A 13,284-nucleotide genomic window follows, 5' to 3' on the forward strand; every position below is an offset into this window, starting at 1 on the left:
ATGTGGACTCGGAGGGCAGACTCTTATTTCTTAAGGGCTCAATCGCTTCCCAGAAATACACGTTCGTAAATTTGTACGCCCCCAATAAAGATCAAATCCCCTGGCTAATAGAGGCCCTCAAGAAACTAGAACTCTTTGCAGAAGGCCCAATTATCCTGGCAGGTGACCTTAACCTCGCACTAGACCCCTCTATAGACACGTCCACTGGCACCTCTTCCATATCACAAAAAGCTAGGGGTAGATTACAACAGGACCTCAGTGACTTAAAGCTGATAGACATTTGGAGAGCTTTGAACCCTACTACTAAAGACTTCTCCTTCTATTCCAACCCCAACCACTCCTACCAACGCCTAGACTACTTCTTCGTCTCCTCTGACTTACTCCCCCTTGTTTCTAGAGCCAAAATAGACGTGATATCGGTCTCCGACCACGCTCCGGTATGGCTCCAAATAAACTTCTCCCAACTTCCGAGAGAAGATTGGAACTGGAGGCTTAATGAATCGCTCCTGGACAGAGTAGAAGTCACTGACTCGATTAAAAAGCAACTAGAAACATACTTTAGCATCAACGCAAACGCAGACACTTGCCCCACTATCACGTGGGAAGCCCACAAACCGGTGATAAGAGGGGTATTCATCTCTATCGCATCTAAACTCAAAAAAGAGTCTCAATCTGAACTAGACACCATCCTCTCCAACATCTCAAAAATTGAGAGGCTTCGCAAAGCCTCTCTTAGAACTGACTCGGACATGGAACTGCGCTCCCTCAGAGAAAAGTTGAAAGATATCATAAACTCACGCACTGCAAAACAATTTCTACATTTTCAACATAAAGTGTATGCTCACGGAGACAGAAGCGGTAAACTTATGTCCTCCATGATTAAAAAACAAAAAGAGAAATGTTTCATCTCTGAGATAAAAGATCACCTGGGAAACACCAAACGTTCCACTAAAGATATCTCTCATGCATTCCACAAATTCTATACAGATCTTTACAACCTGACCTTACACCGCTCCACAGCGGACGCATCCCTACATACAGAAAAAATATCTGAATTTCTGTCCTCTGTCGACCTTCCCTCCTTAAAGGAGGAAGACCTCCCTTCTCTCCTTGACCCCATCTCTCACGAAGAAATAAAACAGGTTCTAAATAGCTTCCCTAAAGGCAAAAGCCCTGGTCCAGATGGCTTTCCCCTACAATATTATAAATCCTTTCTCTCTACTCTCATGCCCCATTTTGCCCTCTCCTGTAACGCCCTACTTACTGGAAAGGCGCTTCCAAAGCATGCTCAGGAAGCCCATATCACCATACTACCTAAAGAGGGGAAAGATCCTACCGCATGCGGTAGCTACAGGCCGATATCACTGTTAAACGTGGATCTAAAACTATGGGCAAAGATCTTAGCTTATAGAATTAAATCACTCGTCCCTAAACTCCTCCACTCGGATCAAGCAGGCTTTGTTCTTGGAAGGGAGGGTAAAGACAACTCTCATCGCCTACTCCACGCTATAGCCCACGCGAAGAAAACTCACTCAGACTTGATATTATTTAGGCCTAGACGCCGAAAAGGCCTTTGATCGCGTAGACTGGCTCTTCATGAAAGCTACCCTTTTGAAATTTGGATTCCCCCCGGAGTTTATCTCTGCTATTTTTTCCCTGTATGATACCCCTTATGCTAAACTCAAAATCAATGGAACCTTGTCTACCCCCTTTCATATCACAAATGGTACTAGACAGGGCTGCCCCTTGTCCCCCTCACTATTTATCCTGACCCTAGAACCCCTTCTACAGCAAATTAGATCCAACCCAGACATCCAAGGCATCAAAATAGGAAAACACATCTTACACACAGCCGCTTTTGCGGATGACGTCCTCATCCTGATTTCGAACCCCGAACTTGCTCTTCCAACTATCACAAAGTTATTGGACTCCTATGGCATTGTATCGGGCTATAAAGCTAACCTCGATAAATCCGAAGTCCTCAATATCACTATCCCCCGTAACCGTGCCTCTTTATTGGCCTCCTCCTCCTCCCTGAAATGGACATCAAAAAAGATTAAATATCTAGGCATTTACTTAACACCAGACGTCAAAGACCTCTATGAAGTTAACTTTCTCCCTCTCTTAGCAGACATTAGGAAAATGTTATTGTCTTATCAAGGTATGCCCTTCTCTTGGTTTGGCAGACGCAACCTCCTCCAGTCATACGCCCTTCCCAAAATACTTTACAGGCTCCACATGCTTCCGATCCGGCTCCCTCCCCAATTTTTCAAATCATTGAAAACCCTCTTCTCCTCCTTTCTTTGGAGAGGAAAATCCCCGAGACTCGCTATGTCTCTCCTGCTAAAAAAGAAACAAGCTGGAGGAATAGGCCTCCCTAACATATTGAACTACTACAAAGCTGTCCAATTGAAACGTTGGATGGACCTCACAACTCTCCAAACTCTCTGATAGCAGATCTGGCCCGTTCCACCTTCGGCCATCCCGTCCTCTCCGACCTTTGGCTTTCAGGCCACCCTAGCCAAAAAAGCAACGTTACGCACCCATTACTTCAGGGAGCTTGCGAAACGTGGCGACATCTGAGAGACACCCTGGCTCCCCATCCCTCCCCTCTTGTCTCACTAGGCATTTTACCGGAGCTTGTTGGTAAGTCGAGTACAGCGAACTTAACGGTATGGTCTCACCTGATACACAAGTATCTTTTTGACGTTATTGGCCCTGACAGAAAATTCGATTCTGAGATCTTTCAATCTCTCCTACCAGACGCTCCTTCCCCCTCCTATCTTCATGCCCTCCATATGGATGGAGTGCTTAAACAAGTACTTGCTCTCGGTAACATCAGGACCTCCTTGACCACCTTCGAACGCTCGGTCATGGCAAAGCAAAAACTTCTCCAAAAAACGTCATATGTTCTCTCCACATATATCGACCCACTAGCGATCCAAAAACCTACTTTCCTATCAGCTTGGGAGGAAGACCTCTGCACCACGTTCTCTGATGATCAAGTACAACAAATTCTATCCCACTCACATGGGTTCTCCCCCTGCGTCCGTTTACAGGAATCTCATTACAAACTGCTTACCAGATGGTACCACACGCCCGCCTGGCTTCACAAACACAACTTAGCAGACACTTCGACTTGCTGGAGATGTGGATCCCAAGATGGATCCCTCCTTCACATCTGGTGGTCGTGTCCTAAGATTCGGACCTATTGGAACTCGGTTCAAGAAATCATCCGTAGGCTCACCACTCCCACATTTGAACTGGTGGACACTATGGTTCTATTAGCCCTCCAAACTTCCACCTACAAACCTTCCCGTGCCAATCTTCTCTCTTTCTTAATACTGGCCGCAAACTCCCTGATACCTTTGAAATGGCTCTCCCCCGATCCCCCTTCCAAGGTAGAATGGATTGAAAAGGTAAACCAAATCTCCAGATTCGAAGAACTGTCATCCTGGAAAAACAGAACGCACCATAAATTTGTAAAGATCTGGACTCCATGGAGGCTACTCTGGTCGTAGGCCGCAGACCAGACAGGTACCTACCCCCCCCCCCCTTCTTTCTCTTCGTTCCTCCCTGCTTTTACCCTTTCTCCTTACTCCCCTCTCATCCCTCCCTCCACGCAATCCTACCCCCCCCCCTGTTCCCCCCAGCTCTTCTTAGTTTCTCTCTCCCTTTTCTCACATTCCCCCCTTGACACCATCTCTCTTTCTTTTTACCCCCTCTTCCTTCCCCCCCCTGCTTCTGCTTCCTCATCTCGTACCCCCCTTTCATACTCTAAATTTCTCTTCCTCTTGTCCTCCACTACCTCTTGTAGATTGCATGTCTGACAATTGCTAACTGAAACGCCCTCCCCCCCTTCTTCCCCCCCCCCCTTTTTTCTACTAATAATGGTTAGTGGTCATCCCACTCCGTAACCTTCTTCTTCTCCATTTCTCAAACCCCCTCCCTCACTCCCTCGACAATTAGCATCTTGGCTTACGTTCCTTTCCCCCACAAAACAGAATCCCCTTCACCCAACTTCTTTCCAAATACATTCCTGCCCCTTCCCACAACTCCTTCTTACCCCCTCAATATCGACAAGTATGTCAACACCCACCTCTATGTAAAGGTGATATGCTCTCTAACTCTATTGTCAATTCCAAATATTCGCTTCGGTTATTGTTTTACTCCTTTGACATAGATCGTTTTTGATTTGTACCTATCAATGCGTTCATTTACCTTTTGTACCCACTTCCCCCCCCCTAAATATGTTTACTTATGTTCTTAATGCATAATGTACTTTATGTTGAAAACTTCAATAAAAATATTATAAAAAAAAAAACATAAAAAAAAAACCATATGTATGATGATAAAAAAAAATGCGTCCAGTCCTTAACCAGGCAAAATGGTTTGGTCCTTAGCAACACATCAGAGTACAGCCTCCATTGTGCTCTTGAATAATGAAAGCTACTCTGTGGCTTCGGCAACCAAAACAGATCGATTAGACAATTTTTATAAAACTGCAAAACTGCCCCAATGTGTTCATGGTGTTTTTATGGATCCGTTCTGTCCCGTGTAGAGTCCCTGCTGGTCTCTAGTCTCCAATCTCCATCTCAACACACAAGAAATGGCCACCCAGCCGGGTCACCATTGTGGTCAGTGATCGACTGAGGGGATATTTTCTGTGTGTAAGAATCGAGTCAAAATTTGTGATGCCCCAGAACCCTTCATAACGTAGAGACCCAATAAGTGTCTGACCAGGGGCGGCAGTGGGTCAGTGACCTGAGCAGAGCTTGCTTCATCTTCTTACTCCACTCTGACCCTGTTTTTTCTTAATCTTTAGAACTGGTTATTGTTGACTAAGTCGCCTTGTGTTTTATAGCCGGCCCGGACAGGAGGAGGAAGTGCGGCCCTTATTTTCTTTTTATGTGCCTTTAGTAAAACTTTCTGGGTGTTTCCTCATTCCTTGGCACATACCAGGGTGTGGCATACCCGTCTCTTTAATAGACTTCTATAGTTGGTGACCTCTTACAATATATAAGTACAAGTTTAACAGGTAGCAAATATTTTTACTTGGCCCATAGCCTGCAGGTGTAGGTAGCAGACCAAACGCCACATTCCTGTAATGGTTGTCACACTCCTCTATGCCAGCTCTGTAAGCCCGATGATCAGACCCAGGGGTGTAACTACCGGGATAGCGGCGGCCACAGGACCCCGGCGACAGCCACTATTGCTGCGGGTTTTTTTTTAATAAACCGTTACTGGTTGGAGTTACTCCAGACTGTAATGGGCCCTATTTACTTACCGATCCTGACGGGGGCCGGGATCGGTAAGTAATGCTGCGGGCCACACAAACACTATTATTATACTTGGGGAAGGGGGGGGGGGGGTCTTTTCAGACCCCTAGGATTGGTGAGGGAACATAAAAAAACTGTGTTACTCATCTCTCCATGCTCCAGATAGGCTTCGGGCCTAGTAACGTCTCTGACGTCACATGACCAGGGCTAGTGTCCTGGACGTCATTGAAGATGGCCAAGACCACCAAGGATTGCACCGGAGCCAGGGATAGGTAAGTAACAGGTAACTTCACCACAGGGCCCTGCCATTCCTAGTTGCACCACTGATCAGACCTATAAAGGTGGAGCTACACTTGTGCTAATGGCTGTGTAACACTCATTGCACCTTGCATATGGACTGACAAGTTCAGCTCCAGCCTTCCAATACAGGTTAGTACCTGTAGTCTCTAATACACCCCTGATCGCACCCTTCAGATTTTTGCAACACTGCAGAAAATGCACCGCTTGTACCTTTGAAGACAACCCTGTTATATGTGCAATGACTGAGGACATTCCGTGTGCTCTAAAGTGAAAGTTTGTCTCATCAGGTTTGAGTTTTAATTTGTGCCTATGGATTTGTCCTGGCATTGGATTTCTCTGTTCTGAACCATGTAGAACATTGTAGATGACATAACTGGAATTATTAAAAAATAACAATTTGTTTCCTGTTTTCAGATGTTTGTGAACCTTTTGTTCTGGTACCAGTTCTTCTGTGGTTTCTCTGGAACATCAATGGTGGACGTCTGGATGTTAATTCTCTTCAATTTGATTTTCACATCGGTGCCACCAATAATCTACGGTGTTCTTGATAAGGATGTGTCTGCAGATACCCTCCTTGCATTGCCAGAGCTCTACAAATCTGGGCAGACATCGGCGGTAAGATCAACTCTGAGAAGACAAATCCTTAGGCTAAGTGTATGGGAGCAGATTTATGATTTCTGGTGGAGGATGCACCTCATATATGACAAGACACACGCCTCTTCAGAAATGAGGAGCAACCTCTGCCGGTCCACGCGTCTGGAAGGTGATCTGGCTTGTAGCTAGATTTCGTGCACAAATGATAAGGAATCTGGTGCACCCCCTTTGAGAAAGTAGAAGGGCGGTGCATAAATCAAAAAGGTGCAACTGTTTGTACAAAGAAATGTGTGACTTGTATGTCAGAAAACAGGTTACCAGGCCTGGTAAATCTGCCCCATTGTGCATGCTATATTAGAAAGGAGTGCAGAGTAAGGGCCAGTTTGGGGTAGTCTTATTCTTTTGGAAGAATGAATGCCTTCAGAATCTAGCTGGTCCAGTTACCAAAGTATTGTCTCTGTTCTGTGTATTGTATATCCATGTTCTGCTCTTAATTTTCTAGGCTTACAAGAAGTCAACATTTTGGGTCATCATATTGGATGCTTTCTATCAAAGTCTGGCAGTCTTCTTCGTCCCTTATTTTGTAAGTAGCTTCATTGTGCAGAAAATATTCTTTGGCATAGACACTCATTGGTGACCAATAAAATGGTAATCTGAGCATTAAAGAGATTATTGAGTTTCCAAAAATGATCTGAAAATTCATCCGCAGCAGTGCTAAATACTCACCCGTTGCCTTGTGCACCCTTTGCTTGGCTTCATTTTACTTGCTGCTCCTTGTTTCACTGTTACTTACATCCTGGGGACAAACTACATTTCCCATGATTCATCTCCCTGCTCTCACTCTGTGTTCCCCTCCCTTCTCCACGTCAATCAAATTTCAGTTAATAAACCACTGCTACATCTGAGGTCACATGTCGCTGTGATGTTCTGTTTGCTGCCTTCACTGCTCACAGGGAGGGGTAGTGAGCTTGCAAGAGAGAGGTTACTCTCAGGTCTTTGTTCTGAAAATAATTCAAATAGACAGTGTCAAATTTAAACATATTAGGAAGTGTTTTGTATTGATGCGTCCTGTAATTTGGCCTAATAGCAACCTCCTCCCCTTTGGGGTTTGACCAAGGTACAGTGGTCGCTCTGGCCATCTTCTGACCTCTCATGAGTCACAGAAAAATGTTCCACTATGGCAGCTGTAGGTTTCATAGAAGCCTCCATCAATCGTCAGTATGAAAATATGACGGGGATGGAAAACCCTCTTTAATATCCAAAAGGCATATTGTAGATAACTGGACCCATCTTTGCCACCGTGCAGGTTCGATACTGAATGCTTGTCCTCTCCGTGCGGCCTAGTCGTATAATTCATGTCCTGTGTCTCCGTCTGGTTGGTATTTTTGGTTAGAAGAAAAATTTTTGCTTCTTTATTTCTGATCTCCATCTGTTGTTTGCAGACTTACTTTGGTTCCAGCATGGACGTCTATTCTTTTGGAAATTTCATAATAACGGCGACCTTGTTTGTGGTTTTACTCCATCTCCTGATAGAAAGTAAGAGCATGGTGAGTCATGGGGAGCGAAGATCTGCAAGACCAGACAGAGGCCGAATGGAAACCTACTGGCACAAGGCCTGGATGGGCTGGGCAACTTTTTCTTCATATTCTTCATTTTTTTAGTTTAGTATATTCCTTCATTGTTAACCTAGTCCACTAGATGAGGGGATATTTTTGTTACCCATACAACAAGGGTTAGTTCACACGTAAATAACGTGTGGCTTATTTTGGCACCAGAAAAAAAAAAAGCTTCCTAATTAGGAAGCTTTTTTTTGGATCTTGCCAAGCTTTTTTTTTTTGGAGCTTTTTTTTTTGTAAAAACAGCTTTAAAAAACAAAGCCAGGCTGTTTTCCCCTCCTGTAGAATGGGCTGCAAAAAAAGCGTCACTTATTTTTGCAAAAAAAAAAAGCGCGGATTTCGCCTCCCATTCACTTCTATTGCTTTCTTCAGGCGGAAAACGCGTGAAGAAAGGTCATGTTGCTTCTTTTTCTCTTCTAGCAGTCTCCATGGATAACATTGTATGGAGGAGGATTAGGACGTGGATTCCGCGGTCAAAATTCGCCTCCATGTCCCCGTGTGAACTAGCCCTAATACCACATGGTGCCCTAATCATGTTGACATGCTGGATTGGTTTTGGGTACAGTTTGGCAGATTTATTATGCCTTCTACAGCAGAAAGCTTGTGTACAAGGCATAAAAACATTTTTTGAACAAATTGGGTTTTTGTGCTAAAAATGGGTATCTATTTTAATTTGTAAATATATATATATATTCGAGTATAAACCGAATATTTCAGCCCAGTTTTTGTGCTGAAAAAGCCCCCCTCGGCTTATACTCGAGTCAGCAAACAAAAAAAAAAAAAAAATATATATATATATATATATATATATATATATATATATATATATATACACACACACACACACACACCGGCCACTTTATTAGGTACACCTGTCCAACTGCTCGTTAACACTTAATTTCTAATCAGCCAATCACATGGCGGCAACTCAGTGCATTTAGGCATGTAGACATGGTCAAGACAATCTCCTGCAGTTCAAACCGAGCATCAGTATGGGGAAGAAAGGTGATTTGAGTGCCTTTGAACGTGGCATGGTTGTTGGTGCCAGAAGGGCTGGTCTGAGTATTTCAGAAACTGCTGATCTACTGGGATTTTCACGCACAACCATCTCTAGGGTTTACAGAGAATGGTCCGAAAAAGAAAAAACATCCAGTGAGCGGCAGTTCTGTGGGGGGCGGAAATGCGTTGTTGATGCCAGAGGTCAGAGGAGAATGGCCAGACTGGTTCGAGCTGATAGAAAGGCAACAGTGACTCAAATAGCCACCCGTTACAACCAAGGTAGCCAGAAGAGCATCTCTGAACGCACAGTACGTCGAACTTTGAGGCAGATGGGCTACAGCAGCAGAAGACCACACCGGGTGCCACTCCTTTCAGCTAAGAACAGGAAACTGAGGCTACAATTTGCACAAGCTCATCGAAATTGGACAATTGAAGATTGGAAAAACGTTGCCTGGTCTGATGAGTCTCGATTTCTGCTGCGACATTCGGATGGTAGGGTCAGAATTTGGCGTCAACAACATGAAAGCATGGATCCATCCTGCCTTGTATCAACGGTTCAGGCTGGTGGTGGTGGTGTCATGGTGTGGGGAATATTTTCTTGGCACTCTTTGGGCCCCTTGGTACCAATTGAGCATCGTTGCAACGCCAAAGCCTACCTGAGTATTGTTGCTGACCATGTCCATCCCTTTATGACCACAATGTACCCAACATCTGATGGCTACTTTCAGCAGGATAATGCAATGCCATGTCATAAAGCTGGAATCATCTCAGACTGGTTTCTTGAACATGACAATGAGTTCACTGTACTCCAATGGCCTCCACAGTCACCAGATCTCAATCCAATAGAGCATCTTTGGGATGTGGTGGAACGGGAGATTCGCATCATGGATGTGCAGCCGACAAATCTGCGGCAACTGTGTGATGCCATCATGTCAATATGGACCAAAATCTCTGAGGAATGCTTCCAGCACCTTGTTGAATCTATGCCACGAAGAATTGAGGCAGTTCTGAAGGCAAAAGGGGGTCCAACCCGTTACTAGCATGGTGTACCTAATAAAGTGGCCAGTGAGTGTATGTGTGTGTGTGTGTATGTATATATATATATATATATATAATATATTAATATGGAGGTCTATGACCAGCCACAATATGAAAGTATAGAATCTCTCATAAAATAGTGCAAAAAAAAAAAAAAAAAGAAGCTCAGGGAAGGGGCAGACAGACACCAAAACACCCCCTCCCCTTCCCCAGCACCTACTGCACCCAAAAACTCCAACCATTTAAATTTTTGAAATTTCCCAGTAGCTGCTGCATTTCCCTCCCTCGGCTTATACTCGAGTCAATAAGTTTTCCCAGTTTTTTGTGGTAAAATTAGGGGTCTCGGCTTATATTCGGGTCGGATTATACTCGAGTATATACGGAAGGCGATACATTCCCTTTACGTGTTGGAGAGCCCCTTTAAGTTATTAACCAGCAAATCTTTTTGTCTGATCTTAGATTGTTTAATTTAGAAAAGTTTCCTGCGCTTTGTATTTCAGACATGGATACACTGGCTGGTTATGTTCCTCAGCGTTGTCGCCTACTTCGTCTTCACCTTGGCTGTTGATGCGTTGTGCCTGAACTGTATGCATCCTGCGAACCCATACTGGATAATGCAGAAGCAGATGACGGACCCCATGTTTTATCTGGTCTGTGTTATGTCCGTCATTGTCGCACTTTTACCAAGGTATGTGAAAAGTTTTATCCGTATATCATGCAGGGACTCTATATGGGTTGTCTACACTATTTGCTTTGGAATAAAACCCGGCCACAATAAGGAAATCATGGCTGGGTCTCTGACAAGTTCCAGACAAAACCTTGTTACCGCTAAGTGTACGTTCACATCTGTGCTGCAGTCTCTGTTTCTGAGTCCTCTGAAAACCCTGCACGGACGACTTTTCACTTTGCCAGTTTGTATAAAAATGATGGACCTCATTATAGTCCATGGGATCCGCTGGGATCTGTGTGTAACTGTTGTTCGGGTCCCCGACCGGCCCAAACAGTGGAGAGACAGCGGTAGTGTGCACCCAGTATAAGAAGCTTTAAAACTCTGCAAAATGTTTATTTTATTCTTTATATTTGCAAAAATGTTTCCGTTTTAACTCCAAATATAAATGTGGTTCTTAATGTTCATGGGAAACTAAGTTACATATTAATACGATGAATATATAATATTGATGTAATAGAACGCCCATAGCCCGCTATACGCTTTACTTCTGCCGGCCAATGATCTGATAGGGAGTTCATGATAGAAAAATTCTTGGCATGCTGCAATGAGTATTGTATTATGAATGTATTCTCCCCTAAAACTGTTTCACCCTATGGAAACCCATCTGATGACCCGTAGTGTGCTTATAGTACTCAGATAAGGAACCATTGGGGTTCTATGTCCTGCCAAGCTCTGTATATAGAATTGTCTACATCAGGGGTGCCCAATACGTCGATCGCGATCTACCGGTCGATTGCGATGGACGTATGGGTCGATTGCGGGATGCAGCCAGGCATCCCCGCTGTCTGCTTGTTCACAGCGCAGGCTGAGAGTTATCTCTGGACACTGGCAGGCCGGGGCCTAGCACTCGTTCGCAGTCAGGGCTGCAGCAGCCCTGCCTGCCAGTGTCTGTGTCGCTTTAGGGATGGAGGGAGCCGGGGTGCTGCTTCTTCACAGCGCAGGCTGAGAGTCATCTACTGACACTGGCAGGCGGGGCTTCCACAGCCCCAGTGTCCAGAGAATAACTCTCAGCCTGCGCTGTGAAGAAGCAGACAGCGGGGATGCTTGGGCGGCCACCTCTCACAATCCGCCCGGCCACGCCCACAGGCCCGGCCGGCTCCGCCCCCATGACTAAGAGACCGTAATTTGGGTCTCGAAACGCGTAGGCCATCTGTTTTTGTCTTCTCTGGATCCATGCTGTAAGATGAGAATTTTTTGTCTTTTTTAACCGATATGAAGTAAAAGTTACATTTTATTTTATTTAACTGGTTTTGGGCGTGCTGGATTTTTGTATTGTTTTTCACAAGAAGTGGGTAGTCGATCTAAGGACTTGGCCATTTAAAGAAGTAGCTCACATGCTGAGAAAGTGTGAGCACCCCTGGTCTACATGAAGTCTTTGTTAGGCCTAGTTCACATCTGCGTTCTGTAATCCGTTCGGGGAGTCCGCATGTGGACCACCTTAACGGACTACCGAAAACATTGGCAAGCAGTGAGCTTATGAAAGCACATGGACCGCATAGACTAGAATGGGGTATGTGTGCTTTCCGCATGAGCGATGCGAAGAGGAAAGTAGATCGTAAAGTACTTTTCTGCGCGCAGTCCGTTCCCCATGTGGACTCCCCGAATGGATCACCGAACGCAGATGGAACCAATCCTTAGACCATCTGTAAAGATGAACCCAAACAAGTGTCCGTGTGCAGAGCTGCTATGACTGCAGGCATGAGCATGACTCCCTTTAAGTGACAAACCGTACCATAGACTCCCATTATAAAAATTACCTTCCCCTTGTGTTTTTCCAAACCTCAATTCTACAAACCCATTTGTAATAGATTTTTCTATTTGCTGATGCTTTTCACAGGTTTGCTTTCCGAGTATTTCAAGGAACAGTGTTCCCCACTCCACAGCAGAGGGCCAAGCAGCTGGATGTGATGCCCCCTGGAGAGCGCTCAAGTGCCATTAAACGCTGGTTTTTACCAAAGACCGACAATAGCTTATTTCACGCAGTGCCAGCAGATGGCAGCAAACCCACAAAAGAGGATGAGGAGGCTCCCTGCATGCTGTCTCAGAAGGATTCCGAGTACACAAACTGCAACGTATGAGCATGGCGTCTGGTGATAGCGGCCAAACTAAAAGGACTACAAATATTCATAGTGCACAGTTTTTCACTTTAAAGTGTTTGGAAGGAAACTGGAAGCGACTTCTATTTCACCGCTGGTGCTAAACTTTAACCGTCGACCGATCTCCTACTTGATATTTATTATGTCGATGCCAAAATCTGCATTGTGAGTGGCATGTGAATAGGAACCAGTAACTAGGTGCATGCAGCACGTTGCAGAATGTATACGGCCCGGACCTCATTTCAGTGTGTTCATGCATTTTACGTATTCTCTAAAGCACTTTTTTTATGTTTCTTCACATTACGCAGTGTTTTGTGTGTATGTATGTATATATATATATATATATATATATATATATATATATATATATATATATGTATATCCTCTATCTAAAATGGTGAAAGCAGTGGCTGGTATGAGCACCTGTTACGGGTAGTTGCAGTCCTATTCCCTGGATCACTTACTGCTTTTAAATGAATGTTGTGTAATTCTTTATTTTGCCTGTGGAGGCGCTGTAGGTAAACTGAACACTTGCTGTGTTCCTCCACTGATCAGTTTATCTTGCTGCTGGAATCCCCATTGATCGATTATAATCAAACAACGTCTTTGTATTAATCTATCATATTAAAGCA

At 44.5% G+C, this 13,284-nt stretch overlaps 1 protein-coding gene across 1 annotated transcript in view; it reads left to right on the plus strand.

Moving 5' to 3' along the window:
• ATP10D (ATPase phospholipid transporting 10D (putative)) overlaps positions 1 to 12,933 on the plus strand; it is an 80,605-nt gene extending 67,672 nt beyond the window's left edge. Inside the window, exons 19-23 of the mRNA XM_075261453.1 lie at positions 5,994 to 6,194; positions 6,676 to 6,756; positions 7,616 to 7,720; positions 10,327 to 10,514; positions 12,394 to 12,933. Of these exons, the coding sequence (XP_075117554.1) occupies positions 5,994 to 6,194; positions 6,676 to 6,756; positions 7,616 to 7,720; positions 10,327 to 10,514; positions 12,394 to 12,634 (816 nt within the window). The 3' untranslated portion in view covers positions 12,635 to 12,933. The remainder of the gene's footprint in view (positions 1 to 5,993; positions 6,195 to 6,675; positions 6,757 to 7,615; positions 7,721 to 10,326; positions 10,515 to 12,393) is intronic.
• Positions 12,934 to 13,284: the final 351 nt, after the last annotated feature.

This window comes from Leptodactylus fuscus, chromosome 1 (genome assembly GCF_031893055.1).
Source record: "Leptodactylus fuscus isolate aLepFus1 chromosome 1, aLepFus1.hap2, whole genome shotgun sequence".
Taxonomy (NCBI): Eukaryota; Metazoa; Chordata; class Amphibia; order Anura; family Leptodactylidae; genus Leptodactylus; species Leptodactylus fuscus.